Raw genomic sequence first — 25,354 nt, forward strand, 5'->3', positions numbered from 1 at the left:
TGATTGGTAAGTCAGATGGCAAGATTTTCAGCTTTTTAAAGGGCAAAAGGATTTGCAAGATAATATAAAACAAAGCACACCTTTTACGTATGTTATTTAAATATGAAAATACTTTTAGCATATTATGTTAAACATTCTTTCTTATTTATATTTCCATTACCTAAAGTCTTTCTACTCACAAATACTAACTCCATTATGTAAGGCATGGTAACCAGTTTGATAATGAAGGTATTATTTTGGTTTCGAACATATGTGAGTTGATGTGTTGAAAAACTTCAATCACATTACAATCTTGAAAAAAACTCAGTGCCAACCCCTCCTCCCCCCACTTGCTATCACTGCAGTACGACTAAACGATACGCAACATGCCTTCAATTTTATTTTGTTTTGGGGGAAATGTGCTGAAGGACCTAGAGCTTTGTTTAGCACCTTATATCAAAGTAATGAAAATGGGTATGATGATTACATGTGCAAATGTACAAAATCATTAACTCTACAAAGATACATCATTCCAAAATTACAGAAAAAATTTAAAGCATGCATTTAATTTTTTCTTTAAAGGGTTGCTGAATGCTTCCCCTGAAAAAAAGGTGGCTGTTTTCAAAATCAGCAACTGCTGGTGAGGGTTTCTTGGCACAGTTATGACCAGCATGTTATTGCTGCATCTTCCTGATAATCTCAGCCGACACTGGGGGATGGAAGTTGATTGTGTGGTGCCGCAGGCCCTGAGCTGTCTTGTAACTCTTCCCACACCGACATTTGAATGGTTTGCGGACACGAATCTGTGTTCTGTGACCATTCTTAGCATGGTACTTTATGCCATTCACATTCTGTGGAAGAGACAAAAATATCACTCATTAGATGGAGTCACAGAATGAGTGTCAAACTTGGGAAAACCACAGTATGAGTTCAGATTGCAGGTCCTGGATGGAGCTGTTGACAGAGACGAGGCTTCTGCATGGCCTGCACTTGTGACCCTGTAGGGACAGTCTGGTGTGTTCATCATGGGCTGTATAGACAGGGTCATACACACAGCCAATGCAAGAAAATTTCAAATATGCCTCAGTTATTCTGAAAATGAATACCAGTTTCTTAAAATTTTACACACAATACGTGTTTAGAATTCTCAGACTGTATAAAGAAGATTAAGTAGGCTCAGCTCCCTCTGCCTGGAACTTTGCTTCCTCTGTGAACCTTTTTTCTACTATGAAGAGAGTTAACAATAAACAGTCATACTATAAGAATATCCTCCAGATGACCAACAAAATACCTTTCTAAAGGGGAAAAAAAACAGGACAAATCTCAGAGCTCAAGACCTGTGTAACAATATTTTTGATTTGGGAATTCCGTTTACATCTTGTTTCCAGGCTACTGTGGTCATAGTTCCCTACTGCATGTTAGCTAGAATTTCTGTCTGTTTTCTGCTCTGCATTAAGACAGTGTCTCTGATGCCATTGTGGGAGCTACTTGTTGCCCAAATCCTGCCCTTCCTCAGCATAGTTGCATGTGTGAAATAAGCATGTATGGACAGCCTAGGCCCTAACTTTATTTATGTATTGCATTCCAAACATACAATGAACTTCATAACATTTTAGGTTACTTATATAATGTTATTCCTAGCAACAAAATGCTAAGACTGGATTTCTTAGCATCCAGATTATCAGAATGCTTTCTGGATTTCTATTGATTGGTTTTGCTAGCTCACTAGCAAATTCTGTGTAAGACTTCATTCCTAGATTTCACTCTACAGATTTAACAAACAGTTAATAATCATCCCAATTAAATGGTGGGGAAACAGGCTCCGAGTATTAAGTTACTGGTGGAAAATTTAAGAATAAACGGCAGAGGTGGTATTTGAACATAGCTCTTAATTTCCAGTCAGCTATTGCCAGATCAGCAAGGGAATAGAGAAGAAACGGCTAGTGACGTGAAGTTGTTGAGCACAAACTACTAGAAGAGTGAGCTGTTTACTAAAATATCTGAATGCAGTACTACTGGACCCAGTTCCACGCCCAACTAAAGGATTTCAACACAGTCGTCTTCCTACCTTCACGGGGCGCCCTTAGTGGGCTCCCAGAAAGCAGGGGCTCTCTCTCTTGCTAATGCTGCTGCATAAAGCTCTAGTGCAGTGCCTGGCACATAGCAGATGCTCAATAGGTTTTTGTGAGTGAATGAGTTGCTATTAAAAATATGTGGTGGTATCACTATTACATTTCCCTCTTAGAGATTTGCAGTGCTTGCCTTTGTTGAACCCAGGGGTGCCAAACAGCCACCAGTGGCTTTGCTCAGAGGCTGAAGGTTGTCCAGTGAGTTGAAGCAGAAGGACAAACACACTGAATTTGTTTGTTTGAAAACAAACCCTGGATGCCTGGCTCTGGACCATCTGCACCTTCAGCTTTGTCCTTCCTGTGTCATTCCTCTGCAGAACGAGGAAGCACCTTGCCAGTCTTGTTAAGAGGCATGTTGGGGGATCAGAGCTTGCTGAGGCAGGATCAGACCCACCACGATGTTAGGTGGGTACATATGCCCTGCCAGTCCTTAGCTGTTCCAGCCATCCCAGCTGAGGTCCAGGCATGTGAACCAAGTGGCCAACTTGTATATCTAGCCCAGCTGAACCTTCAGATGACTCCAGCCCTGGTTGGCACCTTACAGCAACCGCATGAAAGATCCCAGGCAAGAACCACCTAGCTGGAACCAGCCAACCCACAGAACTGAGAGAGAATTGTTTTCAGGTGTGTGTGTGCCTCTGCATGTGTGTGCGTGTGCGTGCGTGCACGCGCGCGCAAGAAGGGGGGAGGGGGAGAGAATGAAAGTAATGGTTTTATGACCATTAGAAAAGGACTCCCAACTTTAATATAGCAGAAAGTCCCCTGGCTCATAAATGCTAGAAATGTGCATCTGCCTGCTTACTAATATCCCATTTATTAGCTCAACAAATATTCACTGAGCATCTAGTACAGTCCTTTTCTGTGGATGAAGGGTTACTAAAACATTTAATGTCCTTGTTTTCACAGGGAACTTGTTGCAAGATGGATCATTAAAAATCCAACTACCCCTCCTGTGTCCCAGAACCACTCACACCTTGTCAGAATAGAGGAAACCAAAAATAAAAAGCAAAAGCACTAACCAACAAGCAAAAAGGCATAGCAGCTCCAACAGCATCAGGGCTTAGATAATCCATCCCTGCCAGCATTTTTGTAGCTAATTAGGTTAGGGAAAGTTTGAAACCAGAAATTGCTAAAGCCACAATAAGCCGGTCCAATGTGAAACCAGATCCAAAGTCACCAGGAGATGGACAAGCCAGAGTTGAGGTGACTTCAGCAGGCTCCGTGACCTGTTCCCAGCTTGAATATAAAGACTGGGTTGTGTGTCTAGCTGTGAGACTGAGAAAAACACAGCCAACCCCATACATCAGCTTTACTACTCTGGAAAAATTAGGCAGCCAAATGCACATCTGGAAACAGGGTTGGCCAAAGGACCTGCCGCACCAGCACTACTCTCTCTTTGTTGCTGTGATTCAAAATGTTCACAAGTGTCAATGGGACACCCTTTTCACAAATGTTAATACAAGGTCAAATCAGACTCTCCATTAAAAGATTTCCTTGATCTGTCCGTTCACTTGCAGGCAATGGGAGCTCCCTCTTTCCAAGACTAGAGGAGCTCTACAGAGACTCACTGAAGTTTCTAATTGCATCAGTCCTGAAATGAGTTTGCTTTAAAAAATATTAATAACAAAAGTAAGTAATGGCAGGCAACTTGAAAATGAACTGCTCAAATCGTCTGGTCTTTGGAAAGAGGAAAGGGAGTTAAGCTTCGAAAGGGCAAGGAGGGTCCCTAACATTTTTAAAGAAACTTATCCTTATGTACTTGACTTCAACTGCCTTATTTAATACTCATGTTTTAGTTGAGGAAATTAATACCCAGAGAGGGTGAATGACTTGTCCAGGTTCACATGACTGGTGAATGATAGAACAAGAGCAGGAACCCAGGGGTGTCTGATGTCATAGTCCGCATGTCCCCATTTAGTCTCTTAAACTGCTAGGAACATGTTAATTAGAACCGCCAGCTGGTGGGCTTTGAAAAATCTTACCAGTTGGGGAGAAAGATTGGGATACTCAGTCTGTAGAAAAGTGTCTACGAATTACAACGATATTCTGACATCAGACTAGTCAGTATGTGAAGGAAGCAGATAGGACAGGGGTACAAAGGACGCCTCTATCATCAGAACTGTCCCCAGGAGAGGATTAAGCCAGTCAATGGACAACAAGCAATTTAGGGACTATTCTAAAAATTCTACTCCAAATCAAATCATGAAACCTATAATCTGCATGCCAGGCTGGGCCATCCTGTCCTTAACTGTATTTGATCTTTGTGTCAGTTCTCAGGCCTGAGTATGTACAACATGTGGCATGTGTCCTAGACATGAAAACTGTAGCTTTCAATTTCCCGTGGGTCTGGGGATTTGATGAAAAAAAATGCAAAAACAGAAACGGGATGGTGGTTAAGTGAAACCACGTGCAGCAGGAGCAGGACAGCTGCGGGGCACGCTGCGCCCCACCCCGACTCCAAGCCGCAGCACACAGATGGCCAGGGCGAGTCAGGCGGGATCTCTGGGGGAAAAAAATGCTTCTTTTCTTCCCCTGGTCATTAATGTGTTCAGTGTAGATAGCTGTAGAAATTTAGAAAATATAGCAGAGCATAAAAAAAAAGCAGAACAGATACAATAACTTACCATTTTGATGTGTTTCAGTTTTCACATACATACATACATACATACATACATACATACATACATACATACATACATACATATGTAAATAAACTAATTTAGCACCTTTCTCCACTTACTGTTAACTTTGTAAGCATTAAATATTTTTTTAAAAATAGGATTTTGACAGAATTCTATTCCATTCCCCCATTGTTAGAAACTTAGTATTTCCCAAATTTGTGCTGACTTTATGTGATGAACTCCTTGTAAATCAATTTTTGTTTGCATTCCTGATATGCTTATGATAAATTTTAAAAAGAATTATGGAGCTAAAGAATATGAACATTTTTTAAAGCTCCAGATGTTTACTGCCAAGTTGTTCTCCACAAAGACTGTATCAGTTATACTTCCAGTAGGGCTTCTGATGGATGTTCAGGAGATCTAGATCCATCCAGGGAGGGAGAAAAAGGCTGAAGTGCCTTTCTTGGGAAAACCCAAGCTACACAGCCACATGACTGTGTCCCTACGTATCAGTCTGTAAGCTGCTGAAGCAATCGACGTTCTCTATGCAGCAGAGGACTCCTTCTGAGAGAGACTGCGGTGGGTGGTTCTGTTTTCCTTATCTTGTTTTTTGGCCGCTGGCCGGTCCAGGGATCCAAACCCCTTGACCTTGGTGTTCTAACACCATGCACTAACCAAGTGAGCTAACCGGCCAGCTCTGTTTTACATTTCCTAAGAGAAAGTTACAAAATGTCTTTAATCCTTACCACTCTGACAAAAAGTATCAAAGGGAAAAACCTCAAAGCACTTCTACCCTTCAAATTACAAGGTGGGGGAGCCCTCTTTCTTCTGCCTGGAGTTGGAAGAAAGCGTGAGCAGCACAAGGGCGGGTGGGGCTGGTCGCTCCTGGCCTGGAACGCACCTGGGAGGAACCCAGAGGCACGAAGCAGGCACCACATGGCCTCGCGGGCCAGCGGGGAGCCCACATTCCCTCTGCCCTGGGCATCACACCTTTCTTCCTTTGTCCTCTGACACCTGCTGGGTGCTGAGGAGACTGAGCCGTAGGGCCATGGGGGTGAGTTGGGGATGGTGCCGCCCTGCAGAAGGGGCTCTGCCGGCAGCATGAACAGGGGTCAGATGAGAACTGCAGGCCCCCAGCGGGGGTCAGTCTGGGAGACTGGCAAGGGCCCCCAGAGCAGGTGGCATCTGAACAGTGCATGAGAAAGGAGCCAAATTCAAGTGAGAGGTGCTGATGGAGAGAGGAAGGTGTGGGAGACCAGAATATGCCACCCCAAAATATGCCACTTTGCTGTACGGCTTGTTGAGCCAAAAGCAATTAAGAAGTAGATGTAGGAAATATCTTTGCCCTCCATTTGCCTAAAAATGACATAATCTACAAAGACAAAAGACATCCTGCCTTCCCTCTCTTCCAGGGAGAGCAAAGTTAACCACTGAAGAGAACTCTAGACCTTACTGGCCTGGAGCTGGTACCAGAGGAGTCTCCATTAACACCCTTCACTGACTGGTCTTTATCTGTCGTCATTTACCTTCCACTGTTGCTGTCCCCAGAGACTCAAAGTCCTTTTCCTTTGTCTTGTCACTTCCCTAAAAACTTGCTGTTCTCTGTTGAAGATGCTACATAAGCTGGACTTAGACGCCACCTCTTTAAGAACTACTAACTTCCTGGGTGTCTCCCATGTATATACCAAATATACATGTTAATACACTTCTGTTTGTTTTTTCTTGTTAATCTGTTTTTTGTTACAGGGATCTGTTACAACTAAGAACTAATGAGGGTTGAGGAAAAAATTATTTTTCTTCCCCTAGAAAGGGAAGGGGGCATCCTAGACAAAGGAATGAACGTGAGAAAAAACGTGGAAACTTAACTCTACCGTTTGGCCCCTCTCGCATGCCCTGCTCGGTGTGAGGTCTGGGAAGTTAGGGTCCTCATCTTCTCACAGCTCCGTAAACGCCAATAAAATGGTGAGAAGAGCTGATCCTGAGTCAGTGCCCGAGAGACTAACGGGTTAGAGACTCCCTGACAACAGGGTCAGAAAAATCTGACTTGCCTTGGCAGTAAACAAGATGGCGGCACCTTTGGATTCTGCCCGACCCCACAGTACACCCGCTCATGACCACCCTCTTCTCACCAGCCATACCCAAGCCAACAATCATGCAGTAAATAAGATGAAGTAATTAATAATTATAGGAGAGAACACCACGGCCCTTTAGCCAGTAACTTCCAGGCAGGAAGAGTCAAACTGGAGCGTTAGGGACTGTGACCACGCTCACCTCAGGCACTCGGGTGGGAGGCGCAGTTCCTGTCCCGGGTATCATCACTTGGCATTCTGGCCCAGAAAAAGAAACTCACTTTTCCCTCATGGAAATCAGGACCCCCAACTGCCACCCATTTCATCTGTCAGTTAATGGTGAAGTTTCACTGAATTTTCTCTTGGCCTTCAATGGAGAGAGGGAATACTCAAAAAAGCCCCCATCAACCCAGACACAGACAACTAAAGGAGGAAATTGCTGGAAGCCCAAGAAAAATGAAAGCAAAAGAATAATGACAAGAAAATAGAAATGACTATGAGGAAGAGGATGTGAATAAGGAAAGAAGAAGAAAAGGAACGAAGTTAGGGGTGGGAGAGAGGGAACGCCTCACCCTTTTGGACCAGAATAAAGGATGCAGCTTATATTTACTCTTCTTTTTTGGTCCGCTTCAGTGCAGATCATCACCCTTTTGACACAGCTGATGCACACGACCCCCGCAGGCCGCGCGCAGCACCTGAGAGAAGGCCGCCTGACGGCAGAAGCGAGGAGCAGTGCGGGTAACACGGAGCAGACTGGCAGCCCGAGCCGGCAGGCTGCAATTACAGCCTTCTCTGTCTAGTTTTTTCTACTGTGAAATAAAAAAGGAAGAAAAACTCTCTTCCTGCACTGCAGAGCTGCCTCACGATCCCTGGGGTGCTTTGCATTCTGAGGCAACTATTCAATGGTCCTCTTTCCTCTCCTAGCTCTGTGCCTTGTGACACACACACGTCCATATGCATTCTGAGACCTGCGTGGACCCCAACTCATCAGCTCTTCAGAATCCCTGATAGAATTCTTAAATCTCCACTCTGGGGTTTTCATTTTAGTTTAAACAAAGAGCATCTGGACTTTGCATGATAGAACTTAACCCTATATAGAGTTTTGGGTTTTTTCCCCCAGCAAGATGGCTGACTAGAGGTGGCCAGCTCTTGCCTCTAATGCAATAAAAGGCCAAAGCAACAAATAGACAGTCACCTTTAGAGTGTCTAGGATAAAACAACAAAATCCAGCTAAACAGTGAGGAAATCCCCCCAAGACCTGGAACCCTCAAGACAGCAACATAGAAGAACACAGGAGACTTCCAACCAGGACTGGGGTGGGGACTGGAGAAACCCCATACTGCTGGAACAAGGTAAGTGGGAGGTGGGGGGAGGTGTGCCCACCGTAGATGCCTACAAATCAGACTGCAGGGTAACCGTGTGGCCCTTGAGGACAGTAAGCTCAGTGTGTGGCATGGCTAAGAGCCCGCACAAATGTATTTTCCCAGAGGGGAACTACATTCAGAGTAACCCTGTCCCCCTTGGTCCTGGGTTGCTGCTGGATGCTGTCATTCTGGGATAGGAGCCAAAGGAGCTCAGAGTCCTGCAATCAGCAGCCCTGCTCACCCTGGTGGAGAGTGCTGGCTGCCTGGTTACACACCCTCCTTCTTACTGGGAGCTTAAAGCCCCATCCCTGCCCCAGCTGACAGTGAGCAGGGGCTGTGCCAGTCCCTTGTGCTGGTCACCTGGATCCACATCCTTCTCCCTCAGGAGCTCAGAGCCCTGCTCAACTCAATACCCTGCCCTGCCCCAAAAGACAATGCACAGGGTCTGCGTTGCTCCCCCACATGGGACTCATGGATCCACATGGATCCACACCCTCCTACTCCAGGACCTGAGAGGTCTGCCTGATGCAGTGAGCCCTCCAGCACCAGTGGAGAGTGAGCTTGGGGTGTGCAAGCCGCCTACATCCATGCCACCTTCCTTGGGAGCTCAGTGTTCAATGTGACACAGCGGCCTGCCTGTACCAGCAATGGTGTGAGGAGCGAGCCAGTACTTACCACTGTTCTCACTCAGAACCAAATCTACGAAGCCCAACCTATCAATATAAAACACTTCTACAGGTAAGAGTCTCTCCCCTCAAAAACCATTCCAAAAATTAAAAGAAGCAGCTAAACAACCAGGTGCTCAGACATCAATGCAGAGATACAAAAAGCATGAAAAAACAGGGAAACATGAATTCCCCAAAAGAAGACTACAATTCCCTGATATCAGACCCCAATCAACAGAAAACTGGTAAATTGCCTGAAGAGGAATCTCAAATGGCAACATTAAGAAAGCTCAATGTGATGGATGAAATAATAGAAAACAATGAAGTTAAAAAAAACCCAAAAACCCAGGACACATATGAGAAAGAGACAGAAACAATAAAAAAGAACCAAGCAGAAATCTGGAACTAAAGAATTCATTCAACAAAATAAAAAATACAACCAATAGCATAGCAGCAGGCTAGAACAAGTGGAAAAAAGAATTTCTGAACTAGATGACAGGCTTTTTGAGTAAACACAGACAAAAAAAAAAAAAAATTTTTTTTAAAATGAAGAAAGCCTACGAGATCTTTCTGATAACTCTAAGGGTACAAACATCTATATTGTGCACATATCAGAGGGGGAAGAAAAAGGAAAAGGCATTGAAAGTCTAGTTAATGAAATAATACCCCCAAACTTCCCAAGTATTAGGAGAGACAGGTCTCATAGATTCCTAAACATTTTCTAATTGTCAAAAGTCAAAGACAAAGAATTTTAAAAACAGCAAGAGAAAAGCATCAAATCATCTATAAAGGAATCCTGGTCAGGCTAACAGCAGATTTCTCAACAGAAAGCAGGATCGAGTGGCCAGGAGAGAGCGGGATGACATAGTGCTAAAAGAAGAAAAACTGCCAACCGAGAATGCTATATCCAGCAAAGCTTTCTGTCAGAAATGAAGGAGAAATAAAGACAAACAAAAACTACAGGAATTCACTGTGACTAGACTGGCCCTTCCACAAATCCTCAAAGGAATCCTACATCTGGATTCAAAAGAGCAATGTATATCATCATAAATACATGAGAAAGAATAAAAACTGCTAGTAGAACAGATAAACAAATGAGAAAGAGAAAGAAAATTTATTACTACAAAAGAAACAAACAAACAAAAAAAACAGACAGCAAAGACAGACAATAAAAGAGAAAGAAAAGAACAAAGGACATATAACATAACCATAAAAAAAATTAGTAAAAATGCAGGAACAAGGCAATACCTTTCAATAACAATCCTGAATGTAAATGGATTAAAAAAACGAGATCCAACTGTATGCTGCCTGCAAGAAACTCACTTCACCAATAAAGATACATAGATTAATAGTGAAGGGATGGAAAAAGACATTCCAGTGCAAATGGAACCAAAAATGAGCAGAAGTTGCCATACTTATATCAGATAAAATGGACTTCAAACCAAGAACTATAAAAAGAGAGAAGGAAGGACATTATGTAATGATAAAAGGATCAATGTAGCAAAAAGATAAGCAATCATAAATACATATGTATCCAACACTGGAGCACCCAGATATACAAAGCAGCTGTTATTGGATCTAAGGGGAAAGACAGACCCCAACACACTAACATGCCACTCTCAGCACTGAATAGATCATCTAGACAAAAAATTAGTAGAGAAATAAATATTGGCTTTAAACAGCACTTTAGACCAAATGGACTTGACAGACGTGTACAGAATATTTCATTCAACAACTGCAGAATAAACATTCTTCTCATCAGCACACAGATCATTCTCTAGACAGACCACATATTAGGCCACAAATTAAGTCTTAACAAATTTAAAAAGACTGAAATCATTCCAAGTATATTTTTAGACCACAATGGAATAAAATTAGAAATTAACAACAAACAAAACTTTGGAAAGTATTCAAATACACAGAAATCAAACATGCTCCAGAATGACCAATGGGTCAAAGAATAAAGCATGAAATAAAAAAATTCCTTGAATCAAATGAAAATACAAGCACAACTTACCAAAGCCTGTGGGATACTGCAAAAACAATACTATGAGGAAAGTTTATAAGTTTACTGCAAAAAATGCTTACATCAAAAGAGTAGGAAGACTTCAAATAAACAACCTAATGTTACACCTCAAAGGATTAGAAAAATAAGAACAATCCCCAAATTAGTGGATGGAAAGAAATGATTAAGATCAGAACTAAATGAAAGAGACCAAAAAAGATGACACAAAAGATCAATGAAACAAAAAGTTGGTTTTTTGAGAAGATAATTAAAATAGACAAACCATTAGCTAGGCTAACTAAAAAAAGGAGAAGACCCAGATAACAAAAATTAGAAATGAAAAAGGAGATATTACAACTAATCATTAGAGACTATTATGAACAACTATACTCCAACAAATAGGAAAATATAGAGGAAATGGATAAATTTCTGGACACACACAAACCACCAAGACAGAATCAAGAAGAAACAGAAAACCTGAACAGACCAATAATGAGCAATGAGATTGAAGCAGTATACAGCAGTCTCCCAACAAAGAAAAGCCCAGGACCAGATGGCTTCACTGCTGAACTCTACCAAAACTTCAGAGATGAATTAATACCAATCCTTTTCAAACTATTCCAAAAAATTGAAAGAGGCCATTTTCCCAAACTCATTTTATGAGGCCAGCATCACTGTGATACCAAAATCAGACAAAGACACAATAAAAGAAAACTACAGGTCAATATCCTTGATGAACACAGATGTAAAAATCCTCAACAGAATATATTAGCAAACAGAATACAGCAGCACAACAAAAAGATTCATCCCAGGGATGCAAGGATAGTTCAACATATGCTAATCAATAAATGTGATACACCACATCAAAAAAATCAAGGACAAAACCCATATGATTATTTCAACAGATACAGAAAAAACATTTGACAAAATTCAACATCCCTTCATGATAAAGACTCTCAACAAATTAGGTACAGAAGGAAAGTATCTCAACACAATAAAAGCCATATATGATAAACTCACTGCCGACATCATCCTGGATAAGGAAAATCTGAAAGCTGGGGGAAAAAAAATCTGAAAGTTTTTCCTTTGAGAACCAGAACAAGACAAGGATGTCCACTATCACTGCTCCTATTCAATATAGTATCGGAAATACTAGCCAGAGCAATTGGCAAGAGAAAGAAATAAAGGGCATCCAAACTGTAAAAGACAAAGTCAAATTTTCCCTGTTTGCAGATGACATGATCTTATACATAGAAAACCTTAAAATTGTACCAAAAAACTCTTACAGCTGATAAACAAATTCAGTTAAGTTGCAGGACAAAATCAATACACAAAAAACAGTAGTGTTTTTATACACCAACAATAAAGTAGCAGAAAAGAAATCAAGAAAGCAAGCCTATTTACAATAGGTATCAAAATTATAAAATACCTAGGAATAAATTTAACCAAGGAGGTAAAAGATCTCTACAATGAGAACTATAAATCACTGGTGAAAGAAATTAAAGAGGATACCAAAAGATGGAAGACATTCCATGTTCATGGATTGTAAGAATTAACTCTGTGAAAATGTCCATACTGCCCAAAGCGATCTACAGATTCAATGCTATCCCTATCAAAATAGCACTGATAGTCTCCACAGAAACAGAAAAAATAATCCTAACAATCATATGGAACAACAAAAGACCCTGAATAGCCAAAGCAATCCTGAGCAAAAAAAAAAAAAGCCAGAAGCCTTACATTACCACACTTGAAACTATACTACAAAGCTATAGTAACAAAATCAGCATGGTATGGTCATAAAAACAGACACAGGGACCAATGGAACAGAATAGATAACCAGAAATCAACCCATTTACTTACAGCCAACTGATCTTTGACAAAGAGAACACACTGGAGAAAGGAAATGGATATGTAGAAGAATGAAACTAGACCCGTACATTTCACCATATACCCAAATCAACTCAAAATGGATTAAAGAATTAATTCAAAATGGATTAAAATGGATATAAGACCCAAAACTACAAAACTCCTAGAAGAAAATACAGGCGGAACACTTCAGAATGTAGGACTAGACTAGGCAGAGGCTTTTTGAATAAGACTTCAAAAGCACAGGCAACAAAAGAAAAAAATAAACAAATGGGATTATATCAAACTAAAAAGCTTTTGCACAGGAAACAATCAACATAGTGAAAAGACAACCTACAGAATAGGAGAAAATATTTGCAAACTATAAATCTGACAAGGAATTAATATCCAGAATATACAAGGAACTCAAACAACTTAACAGTAAAAAACCAATCTGATTAAAAAATGGGCAAAGGAGCCAAACAGACATTTTTCAAAAGAAGACATACAAATGGCCAACAAGTATATGAAAAAATGCTCAACATCACTAATCATCAGGGAAATGCAAATCAAAACCACGCTGAGATATCATCTCACTCCTGAATATTATCAAAAGGACAGAGAATAACAAATGCTGGTGAGGATGAGGACAAACAGGAACCCTCCTACACTGTTTGTGGGACTGTAAATTAGTGCAGCCATTGTGGAAAACAGGATGGAGGTATCTCCGACAACTTCAGATAGAACTGCCATATGATCTATCAATCCCACTCCTGGGTGTATACCCAAAGGAATGGAAATCACCATGTTGAATGGATACCTGCACTCCCGTGTTGACTGCAGCTCTGTTTACAATAGCCAAGAGTTGGAACCAATCTAAATGTCTGTTAATGGACGACTGGATAAGGAAAATGTGGTATACATACAAAATGGAATACTACTCAGCCATAAAAAAGAACAAAATTCTGCCATTCACAGCAGCATGCATATGATTGGAGAAAATCATGTGAAGCAAAACAAACCAGGCACGAAAAGAGAAATACCACATGTCCTCACTCATAAATGTGAGCTAAAAAGTAGATACATAGAAAGAAAGAAAGAAAGAAAGAAAGAAATAATCACAATAATACATTGAACTTTCAGAAGGAGGGAACAGAACTGTGGTTATTGGAGGTGGAGGAGGGGGATTAGTAAGAAATTGGCTAATGGGCACACAAGGAATGATTACGTTTCGTAACGATGAACATTCTAATTATCCTGATTTGATCATCACGCATTGTACAAAGGTACTGATAATCAACTCTGTACCTCACAAATATGTATAATCAACTATGTTTCAATAAAAAAAAAACTTAAATAAATGAACTATTGCTGGGAAAAAAAAATAACAGTACAAAGAGTGGGTGAAACCTTGGACCACTTACCTTTGTGATACATTTGTGTTTCATGCTTTTCTATCAGAAGCAGGTGTAAGAAGTTTTTAGTACTCAGAGAAACTTTTAAGAAGGAGCAATATAAGAAGTGCTTATGCTATCACATTTTTCAAGCCTTTCTAAAAAAACAATCCACTGAGCTGAGTAAATTAGAATTATCATCAAATATACTAGATAAGTTTCTGATTTTTATTTGTCACACAGTTGGATCTTAAAGAGTTGCTAACACCTCATGCGAAAATTTGCAATTTTTTTTTTAATGGGGATATTAATAGTTCCTTCCTCATAAGGTTGTTGAATAGGATCTGCCAGGCTTTAAGGGCTTCGAATAGGGCCTGCCAGGCTTTAAGGACTATCTGTGGTATTAGCTGTTCTATTTTTTTGTGTGAGGGTTTTTCTGACGGCTGGCTGGTACAGGGATCTGAACCCTTGAGCCTGGTGTTATAACACTGAGTGCTAACCAACTGAGCTAAGCGGTCAGCACAATTTTGTTTTTTCAAATGACCTCTGGACCCACACTTGAACACTGTGAGTGTTGGTCATTGTTTTGTCCCTTTGAATTTGCTTAACAGAAAATTTAGCGCCCCCAGATGTCCACTGACACTCAGAGTCAGGCCCTCAGAGACATGGGTCAACAGAGAGGGGCTGACACTGAAGTTGGGGGTTTGGTGAGAAAAATATCAAAGCTCCTCTTTCTCCTGATCCCCTTTCATGCCAATGGGTGCAAGGGAGCAAGACCTTCCTCGGCTGGAAGCTAAATACCCTACAACTTTCCAAAAGGGCTCTGCGAGCCAGCTGGGGCTTTTACGACTTCAAAGCGGTTTTCTGAGAGCCACCTGTAGCCATCCGTTGGGGAGGGTGCTGGGAAATAAATAAGGTCGACACATTTGATATTCTGACAGGCCCCCCAGTATGACATGAATTTGAAGAATATCAAAGACATGGTCTACCTACAAAAGATCTCATTTGACCCCCAGATCCCACACAGGTCAGTGAATGGGGAACACCCAGGATCCACGTGCCAGCATTCTCCCGAGGGCACCCCGTGCACACGTGTGTGTGAGGACCATGAGCCCAGTTAGCACAGGAGACGGAAACACCTCTCCCTGGCCCATACACTCGCTTTAGAATTGAGAAGGAGCTGCTATCTTACATGAAACTTGTTCTTTTTCCACGTGGTTATGCCAAGCACGGTGGCACCTCTTTTACCTTGTATCTCTTTTTACATCCAGGGACGGGGCAGGCAAAAGGCTTCTCTTCCCCCCCGTTCATGCACATGGAGCTGAGGATGGCTTCAGAGCTGATGGCGCTCTCTGTGGTCCAGGACTCATCGCTGTCCGACTCCTCGTAGTCCACCTCCTCCTCGTCATACTCACTGCCTGTGGGAGAGGAGAAGTACAAGGACTGTCAGCAGCAGCCACCTCCCATAGGTTCACTCAGCCACCCCCAGGACAGAAGGACTGGCAGCGGCATGGCAGCTCCTAGTGCCTTTCGAGAGGGCATCCGGGCACCAAGGGACTGCAAACACAGCCCTGGGAAGAAGAGACCGGCCTTCCCACCTAGAGACCAGGGAAGAGCTTTCCAACAACACCTGGCTAAGACCTGGCTGAGCAAGAACCTGAAGTTGATTCCATGGCAGGCCAGCTTGTGTTTGCAAAGTCCTGGGAAGGCTCTGAGGTCAAAACCACAAATAACCAACAATGACAGACCCCTCCCCACAAACAATGGATAGAATTCTGTTCCCTTTATTGGCCTAAGTACAAAAATCTCTGCAGGGAATTATATTTCCTACTTATTAGGTATTCATACTCCAGTGGAATAAATTTCGAATCTTTTTCTGTGTAGATTTGAGCTGGAAAGACCATGAGGAAACTTGGAACTAAAAGGGGGTTATGTACCAAGCTAGGGAGCGGGGTGGGGGCAGAAACGCCAGGAGCTCTGAGGACAAGCTGTCAGCATCGGAATGCAGGCTGCTTCTGGAAGACAAGGCGATTCTCTGCACACTGTCCCTAGGAATTGCATCCACCTTTCCCTACACACATTTCCTGGTAGGGCTGACCCGCCACGGTCACATAGTTCAGGCAGGAAGAGGGGACTGATTCTCATCTATTCCTAAAGGTTAAAGACTCTGCTAAGAATTGAGTTAGAAATTTACTTTACTGACTTCTCAGGACGGCAGTGTTGGAGAACCACTTCAACAAGCAGCTGCTTTTTGCTCTTTTTTAATGAGGCCCAAAGCCATTTATTTTGAGCTTTTGCACAATACAACCCTGAAGGACATAATTCTACAGATCATAAACAGTGTAAAATAATATGTTGACAAGTCCTAATGCATTTACAAGCCCAGTGGAATAAATAGGAATTATAGCACAACATTAATAAGAATTATATAGTAGCAATTACAGTTGTGAAATTCATCCCCCAGGTGTGAGGTACAGGGGCCTGCAGGGTGCTTCAGGGCTCACTCTGCTACATCAATTATCTCAACACCAAATATTGGCACTTTTATTGGGCTTCATTTTAATAGGCATTAATAAGATTGTTTGAAGAGCCAGTTGAGCCAGGAACAGGGATGCCAGCATCTGAGGCTAAAAGTTGAAAGGATCCAGGAAGGAAGGAAGGGACCTCAGGTTTATTGACTGCCTATTGTGTTTCAGCCACACTATATGCATTATCTCATTTAATCCTCCTGGAACCCTATGAGGTGGGGATTATTGTCACTTTGATGCACATGAGGAAACTGAGCCCCGGTGAGGATAAAACACTTACTCATCCTCAATTAGCTGTTAAGGGATGTCACCTTTTCCCACGTTGCTTCCCAGCCCCCAATGCCAGCAGCTCTCTCAAGGCTCCTCTGAGGAGTCTCTTTCAACCTCCTTTCAGCTGCTGGTTCTTCACCATTTACCACTCAGATGGAAGTCAAAGCAGTCTGTTTTGAAGCCTGTTAGGAAATCTTGGGTGGCGCAGAAAAAATAATTTGGCAAAAATGAGGCTTAGGAATGAAATGTGGGTTTCAGTAAACCCTGGTATGCTTGGCTATAGTTCCCAAATATGAGCGCGCCGGCTTGGAAATGCTCGTACAAAACAGCACAGAGGCACTATTCCTTCGCATCCCTCTGAGCCTATCCTCTCGAAATCTGTTTTTAAGTAGGACATTGTTTAAGACATTTTATTCTTAAACAAATGCCACATGCTGGTGTCCTTTAAATTGCTTATTAGAAAACTATAAATGCTATTTCGCAAAGCTCCTCCAGCAGGACTTCAGAAGGCTAGAATGACTCATTTACCCATCTAATTGGGCTAATTTGTTAACCTGAATAACAAGAACCACGCAACATTTACAATTGGGGGGTGAGGGGGGAGGCTGGGGAACCTCAGACCAACTGAGGGCTTAATGAAGCCCAGAAGAAGATAAAACTTCAAAACTCCACTGGATCAAAAGGGCCCAGACCCTGAGGGGTTGATGCTGTGTACAGTCGCCTGGAAACCACATGGCATCCAGCCACAGGCAGGGCCGGCAGGGGACCACATAACTTATGGTCCACATTGGGACGCTTATGAGAGTGAAAGGGAGTGTTGGGGTGACAAGCCTAAGTCGGGACTGTCCAGGCAAACTGGGCCACCCCTCCTAGTCATCGGAGTACAGTAAGGTCCTTTGGGTATCTGGTGAAACTAGTCATCTCCCTCAGATGGGGTTAAAGATAGATCTGTTTCTACTCAATTCTGTCCCATAACAATGAAGCACGGCACAGACCTGGGTCCTTGTTTTGGCTTTCATTAGCTGAAAGATGAGCTCTTGGCTCCTACTTTCTCTTCCATGAAATGTGCACAAATCTCTTTCTTGAGACTTAGGGATTAGAATTAGTGTCTATAAATGATAAATTTTGGGGATGATAAATATTCTAACTACCCCGATTTGACCATCACACATTTTATACATGTATTAAAATATAACTGTATCCCATAAATACATAATAATTATATTTTCTCTATTGTAATTTCTTTTAGTTTCAAAAAGCTTTACAATAAACATTATTTTACATATATAAAAAAGAATTAGTGTCTATAGAACACCCAGCACAGGAGAACTGACACATAGTATAAGTGCTCAAAAAATAGAAGACAGTGTATATCATTTTTGTAATTTATATGTAATTACATACACATATTACATATAAAATATTATTTTTAGAAAGGCCTGTTGTGAAATCAAATAAAAATAAGATAATTCTGAAAGGGTTGGGAATCCCTGCTAGAAAAAACGCAGGATGGAGTCCATGTTAGGACAGGCTGCGACGGCCTTGCACTCTCCAGCACAGGCAGAGTGCAGCACACCCTACCTCCCCATCTCCAGTGCGGCTGCGGAGACCAAGCTGGCAGCACAGGCTGGGGCCTGAGTACCTGTGTGGGTCCTGGTGCTGACACTGACAAGCTGAGTGACCTCAGGCAAGTGACACCACCTCTCTGAGCCTCAGAATCCTCATCTGTAAAATGGGCTAATAATAGTACCCACCCCTTAAAGTTACTGCAAAGAGTGATTGAGTTTCTGCTTTTAGAAGTACTTAGAACCATGCCTGGAACATGGTAAGCATTAAAGGAGTATTTGGTAAGGAAATAAAATGTCATGTGAGCAGTTCCTTTATCTTATCCACTGTTCCCTTGCTCTCTCTTGAGGACGGCTGCCTTTCTAAACCACAGGAACATGTGGGGGAGCTCCTGTTGTTTGTCTTACTATACACAAAATGCTTCCCTTTCATTGAACAGAAGTGTCAACAACGTGGGGTGGCTGTTCCTTCTCCTGGCAGCCAGAGGGCCTGCTGCAGCAGCAGAGAAACTGGGTTGGGGTCGGGGGTGCCTCCCAAGTTGCACATATGCAGATACTGGCATCCCCTCAGTGGCCCCAACTGGAACACATGCTGGTAGGGACTGCAGTGTCCTGCAGAAAACGTTTGAGGCAAAACAAAAAAAAAAAAAAAAAAAAAAGCAGATGCTCTTTCAAACATCTTAGAACTCTAGAAAGAGCTAAAAAACATCTGGGCCAACCCTCTCTTCTTTATTAATGTCCTCATGTCTTTCCAAAACAGAAAAATGGACCTCAATTTCATTTATCTTCAATTTCTGCTTCATCTGCTGCTATCTCAAAACTAACTTCAGAGTGAACGAGTTCCCAGCAGGCTCCAGATCTTTACTAGGGAACTACTCACTCACACAGGGAACACAGGTGACAGCAAGGCTGCTTCTCCTTGCAATTGTCTCCCAATCTTTTCCTACACCCCAATCAATAAAAAATCTGGAGCACTGCTCCCTAAGTATGAGTGTGTGAGAATGTTTTTAGTATAATGCCATATAAAACCCATATGGAAAGAAGTAAATAGGGTGAGGATAAAATAAATATAAAAATCTTAATAAGTATATGCATTAATAACTTTAATAAATATTTTAATAAGTAAGTGTAAAGATTTAATATCTCCTTTGAGCCCACTGCCCTCCAGGCCAGCCCTTCAGTGCAGGCAGGGGTCAGATGGGCACATCACAGTCAGCTTTGAAGTGATCAGGGGTAAATGAGGCCTTGGACTACGCTAGGGGAGAAGGACGGTGCGTTCAGGAATGGAAGCGCTCATTGATTTATACAGTAGACACTTATCCAACACCCATCATACGCAGAGTGGGCAATCATTAAGGTCCTGTCTGGCATCGTCTTATAAGCGCAAAGGGGAGACGCTGGGCTCCATGCCAGGAGACAGAGGGATAAGGAAGAAATGAGTTGAAATTCTTGTTCTGTGTCCCCCACCATCCACAAATGTTAAAACAAAACAGAAAAACACCTGTTATGTACCAACCACCCCTGCCTGTACTTTAATGTCTGGAAAGGCCCAGAGGAAAGCTTTCTCACAACTAAAGAGAAGCCTGCAGACCTCAGTTAAAGAAAAACAGCGCTGGCTGGCCTCAGTTGGTTAGAGGGTGTAAAATCAAAGTCAAGGGTTTGGAACCCCATACTCACTAGCTGCCAAAAAAACAAACAAACAAAAGGAAAATTCCATGGAAGTGGCTTCCTCAGAGCAAAAGTGGCTTCAGGAAGCACTCCCCAGTGGTGGCTCTGGGTAGTACCATCAGGAGAGACTGCCTGTGCAGAACCAACCACAAAGACATTTCCCCGTATGTTAATTAATTATATTAATAAATTTTGTGTATATTTAAGGTTTAACATGATGTTATGGGATACATGGAGATAGTAAAAGGATTACTATATTGAAGCAAATTAACATATCTCTCATCCCACATAGGTACCCATGTTGCACATTAGATCTTTAGACTTGTTCATCCTACATATCTGCTTCGTATCTCTGACCCATTTCTCCCCATTTTTCCCCCTCATCTTTTAGCCATTGTTTTATTTCTGTATATTTGACTTTTTTTCTTTTACATTCCATATATAAGTGAAATCACAGAATTCTTTCTGTGTCTGGCTTATTTCACGTCCTCCAGTCTCGTCCATGTTGTGGCAAATGGCACGATCTCATTCTTTTTTAAGGCAGGATAATATTCCATTGTGCATATATTCCATAGTTTCTTTATCTATTTATTCATTAATGGACACTTAGGTTGTTTCCATATCTTGGCTATTGTTGGTAATGCTGCAATACACATGGGAGTGTAGATACCTTTATGAGATGATTTCATTTCCTTTAAATATACACCCAGAAGAGAGATTGCTTTAATTTCTTCAGGAATCTCCATCCCGATTTCCATCATGGCTGCATCAATCTACAGGCTCACCAACAGTGTGCAAGGGTCCCCTCTTCTGCACACCCTTGCCAACATTTGTTATCTTTTGACTTTCTGATAACAGACATCCTGCTGAACATGACCTAATGTAATCATTGCGTGGTTTTGATTTGCACTTCCCTGATAAGTAGTGATTTGAGCACCTTTTCATATACCTGTTGGCTATTTTTGTCTTCTTTGGAGAAATGTCTGTTCAGGTCCTTTGTCCATTTTTAAACCAGGTTATTTGTTTTTCTGCTATTGAGTTGTATAAGTTCATCATAAAATTTGAATATTAACTTCTTTTTAGACACATGGTTTGCAAATATTTTTTCCTAATCCATAGGTTTTTGTTTCATTTTGTTTCCTTTGCTGTGCAGATGTTTTTAGTATGATGTAGTCTCCGTTATTTCTGTTTTTGTAGCCAGAGCTTTTGGTTTGATATCCAAAAAATTATTGCCAAGGCCAAAGTCAAGGAGCCTCCCTCCCCCGCCATGTTCTTTTCTAAGAGTTTTATGGTTTCAGGTCTTATGTTTAGGTCTTTTCTCCACTTTGAGTTGATTTTTGTGTATGGTATAAGATAAGGGTCCAATTTCATTCTTTTGCATTTGCAAACCCAGTTTTCCCAGCATCATTTATTGCAGAGACTATCCTTTCCCTATTGTGTCCTCTTGGTGCTCCTGTAAAAAATTAGTTGACCGTATACAAAGGTACTTCAAAATGTTTGTGGAAAAAGATTAAAAAATAATATGAATCTTTTCATGAAATTTTTGAATACCCCTCATATATTTAGATTTATTTTTGGGCTCTTTATTCTGTCCACTGGTCTATATATATATGCTTTTATGCCAGTGTCATGCTGTTTTGATTACTACAGTTTTGTAATATAATTTTAAACCAGGAAGTGTGATGCTTCCAACTTTGTTTTCCTTTCTTAGGATTGCTTTGACTATTCAGGATCCTTTGTGGTTCCATATATGAGTTTTAGGATTGTTTTTTCTATTTCTGTGAAGAATGCCATTGGGATTTTGATAGGGATTGTGTTGAATCAATCTGCATATTGCTTTGGATAGTATGTAGGTTTTAACTATATTAATTCTTCTGATTCATGAGCATGGGATATCTTTCCACTTGTTTGGGTCTTCTTCAATTTCTTTCATCAATGTCTTATAATTTTCAGTGTACAGATCTTTCACTTCTTTGGTAAAATTTATACTTAAAAAAACCTTTTTTTGATGCTATTGTAAGTGGAATTATTTTCCTGATTTCTTATTCAACTAGGTGCTTGGTTATTTATACACAGAAATGCTACTGATTTTTGTATTAGTTTTGTATCCTGCAACTTTACGGACTTAATTTTCCCTTGTATTTTAAAACAAGAATCAACTGGATCAGATTTTTAATTTTGATGAAACCTTTCTCTAGACTGCCTTCAAAGATCTGCATTTCAAAGGGGCCCCCAAAGTTTAAAGACACAAAGGAGCCACTGACTGTGATGCTGGGTAAACACAACAGGGGAGATTTAGCCAAGCAATTGTTTTTATTAGGATGCATATTGTTTTCACTGATGCTCCGGTTACAAAGTTCCATGGTTTTGAGGGTCTATTCCAACTCTAGTTCTCCCACATGCCCTGTTATTTTTTAGTGAACAAATGGGCAGCATATGAAGATTTGAGGAACATGTATATGGCATGATAGCCAAAATGCCTGTTTTTAAAATTTGGCCTCCTTTTGCTTTAAGTCATTTGCTCCCTAAATTCTGGCACTTCTCTGTATACCTAAACCTACCTGTGCTTACTTGGATTTCTTTTTCTTAATAAAAATCATAGCTGCCCATGAATGGGCAAGTTTTGTTTCACACATGCATTCCAGGGGAATTCAGATAGAATCAGATGAGCCAGGAGGAGATGAGGGGTGCCTTTGGCATTTAGGTTGGGCACATCCTATGAGCGTGGTGCTTCCCACCTAATCAGCCTTGTCTCCCCTGGTTAACAGAGGGGAAAGCTGGGGTGCAGGGGCATGAGGGATGTGCTCAAGGTCACCTGGCCAGAAGCAGGTCCACTGAGACTGGTACTTGGGTCTTGGTTCCAAAGTTTGTGTTCTTTTGCTTTATTTTCACATTGAATATCCCCTGTACCGGGGAGGGGTGTGTGTGTGAAAAAGAAGCAACAGACAAAGCAAGGCCATGGAAACGCCCTGGGGAGGAAGAAAAATGCACACACATCGTGTGGAGTTGCTCACAACCACACACAGTGTGCAGCATATGGGCGCATGAGAAGTGGCAGGGTGTGCCTGGTGATAGCTGAGTGATGGGGCCCTGCCATCCAGTCCTTCAAAGAAGAGCCGTGACAGTGTTTTTTTAAGGCTCTTCTTAGTCTTAGATATGATTGATAAGAGTTTGGATGTGTTGTCCTCCCAAAACTTGTAGAAATCTGATCCCAAATGTGGCAGTGTTGGAAGCTGTTTGAGTTATGGGGGCGGATCCCTCATGAATGGATTAATGTTCTCCCTGGGAGAGGAGGGGTGAGTGAGTTCTCATTCTATTAGTTCCCATGAGAGCTAGTTGTTTAATAGACTCTGGCACCTCCCCTCTCTCTCTCTCTCTCTCTCTCTCTCTCTCTCTCTTGCTTCCTCTTGCCATGTGATCTGCTTGTACCTGCCGGCTGCCTGCTGCTTTCCACCATGAGTAGAAGCAGCCTGAGGCCCGGACCAGATGCAGCTGTCCCAGAATCATAAGCCAAATAAACCTCTGTTCTTTATAAGTTACCCAGTCTCAGGTATTCTGTATAGCAACACAAAAACAGACTGATACATATGATTAATCAATTTTTTAAAAAGTTTTTAAATACACTTTACTGAAGAATAATATGCGTATAGAGAAGTGCACACTCGAAAATGTACTATTTGTTGGATTTGGACAAACTGAATACCCCTAAGGACAGAGCACCCAGATAAAAAAAACAGAACCCTGCCAGCACCCCAGAAGTTCCATCTCAAGCCCTTCCTACCACTGGCTTCTGCCCTCTTCCTGCCACGGTATCTACCACCTTGGCTTCTAACTCTGCTGTGAGGTGTGAAGTATCATGTTCAGCATCACAGGACTGGGGCCACCATCACTGGAAGCAAGTATAGGCTAGAAAGCCACACATCCCTGCTTTTTTTTCGGGGGAATTCAGATAGAATCAGGTGAGGAAACCACTTTGGTGCTTTCCAAATATCCCCATGTTGCTTTAGCACCAGGCAGGACCACTCCAAGCAGGCCCCCTCCCCAGATTTCTGACCATCAGACTGTGGCCAAAGCCAGAGCTTCCCCCCTGGGGCTAAAATCTCTGTGCTTCACTCCATGTGCTGCATGATTAATCAATTTATAAATGACATTCACTAATGTTAGAGTTTCTACAAGAAAAAGTAATTTAACCTGGCACTGTCACATGTAAAATTTGGCTGCCACTAATCTTTCTTGGGTTGAATTTTCCATTTTCATACCCCACAGTTTCACAATCCCCATGGTGGGGCCTGAGGTGGGGAGGACAGCAGCCGATGGGGTGCCTTTTGGTAGCCCCAAAAGATCATTTCAGTATTTGAAGTGAGCAAAACCAGAAGACAGGATGAGGACAAATACCCTCCATAGGAATGCCGAGGGACTTCTACTGGTTATCAGCAAAGGGGGTAAGAAGTCAGTCGATTTCATGAATCACATGACAAAACAAGGCAGTCTGGGACCCCTGCCCACATGCGTGCACCTGCCACAGATGCACCTGTGCTGCTGTGCACCTCTGTTGAGGTCCCGCTCGTGCTTGCCACACGGGTGACTTCACATCCGTCCATCCTCCCCGAGCCCCTCTGTGGAGATGGCCTAACTCTGCTTCAGAACCTTTAGAGCTCTCATTCTTTGTAGTCAAAAACATAAGACAGTGACATACAGATAGATAAAACTAAGTCAACCTTTTCTGGAAACCCAATACACCACACTTTTCTCATAATGCAGATCATTAATATTCATGCAAAAGTTGTAACTGCAGTGACAGCAAATTAAAACCCTCCTGGGGTGTCAAATTCTGGCAAGTACATTAACAAAGAGTTGCCTTTCTTCCTTATAGATTTATTATTATAAATGAGCAGTAATTGGTACTGACCCAGTTTATAGGAGCGGAAGCAACAGTAGTCTAAATGAGCTGGCAACGGGTGATGATAATAGAAGACGCATGAATGGCTCTGGGGACCACGCACCATGCTTGGAAAATTCTTCACTGCCTTGTTCCTAGGCCTCAGCTCATTCTTGGAATGCCATCTCCCCCACCTCCTCCTTAACTATGGAATCACACCTGGTTTTCCAAGCCAAAAGTAAGCTCTCCATAGGACTTTACACTTTCTAATGAATTGCTGGGCCCTGGGCTGGCATTTGCTGGCTCTCAGTCAATATCTTTGATCATTTCACAGTGCCCAGGGCACTGCCTGCACATAGGAGCCGGTGGACAT

At 41.9% G+C, this 25,354-nt stretch overlaps 1 protein-coding gene across 1 annotated transcript in view; it reads right to left on the reverse strand.

The window, feature by feature from the left end:
- Nucleotides 1–206: 206 nt before the first annotated feature.
- JAZF1 (JAZF zinc finger 1) overlaps nt 207–25,354 on the reverse strand; it is a 333,199-nt gene continuing 308,051 nt past the window's right edge. Inside the window, exons 4-5 of the mRNA XM_063100833.1 lie at nt 15,320–15,489; nt 207–830 (exon numbers count right to left, since the gene is read on the reverse strand). Coding sequence (XP_062956903.1) covers nt 654–830; nt 15,320–15,489 — 347 coding nt within the window. The 3' untranslated portion in view covers nt 207–653. The remainder of the gene's footprint in view (nt 831–15,319; nt 15,490–25,354) is intronic.

Source organism: Cynocephalus volans, chromosome 6 (genome assembly GCF_027409185.1).
Source record: "Cynocephalus volans isolate mCynVol1 chromosome 6, mCynVol1.pri, whole genome shotgun sequence".
NCBI lineage: Eukaryota > Metazoa > Chordata > Mammalia > Dermoptera > Cynocephalidae > Cynocephalus > Cynocephalus volans.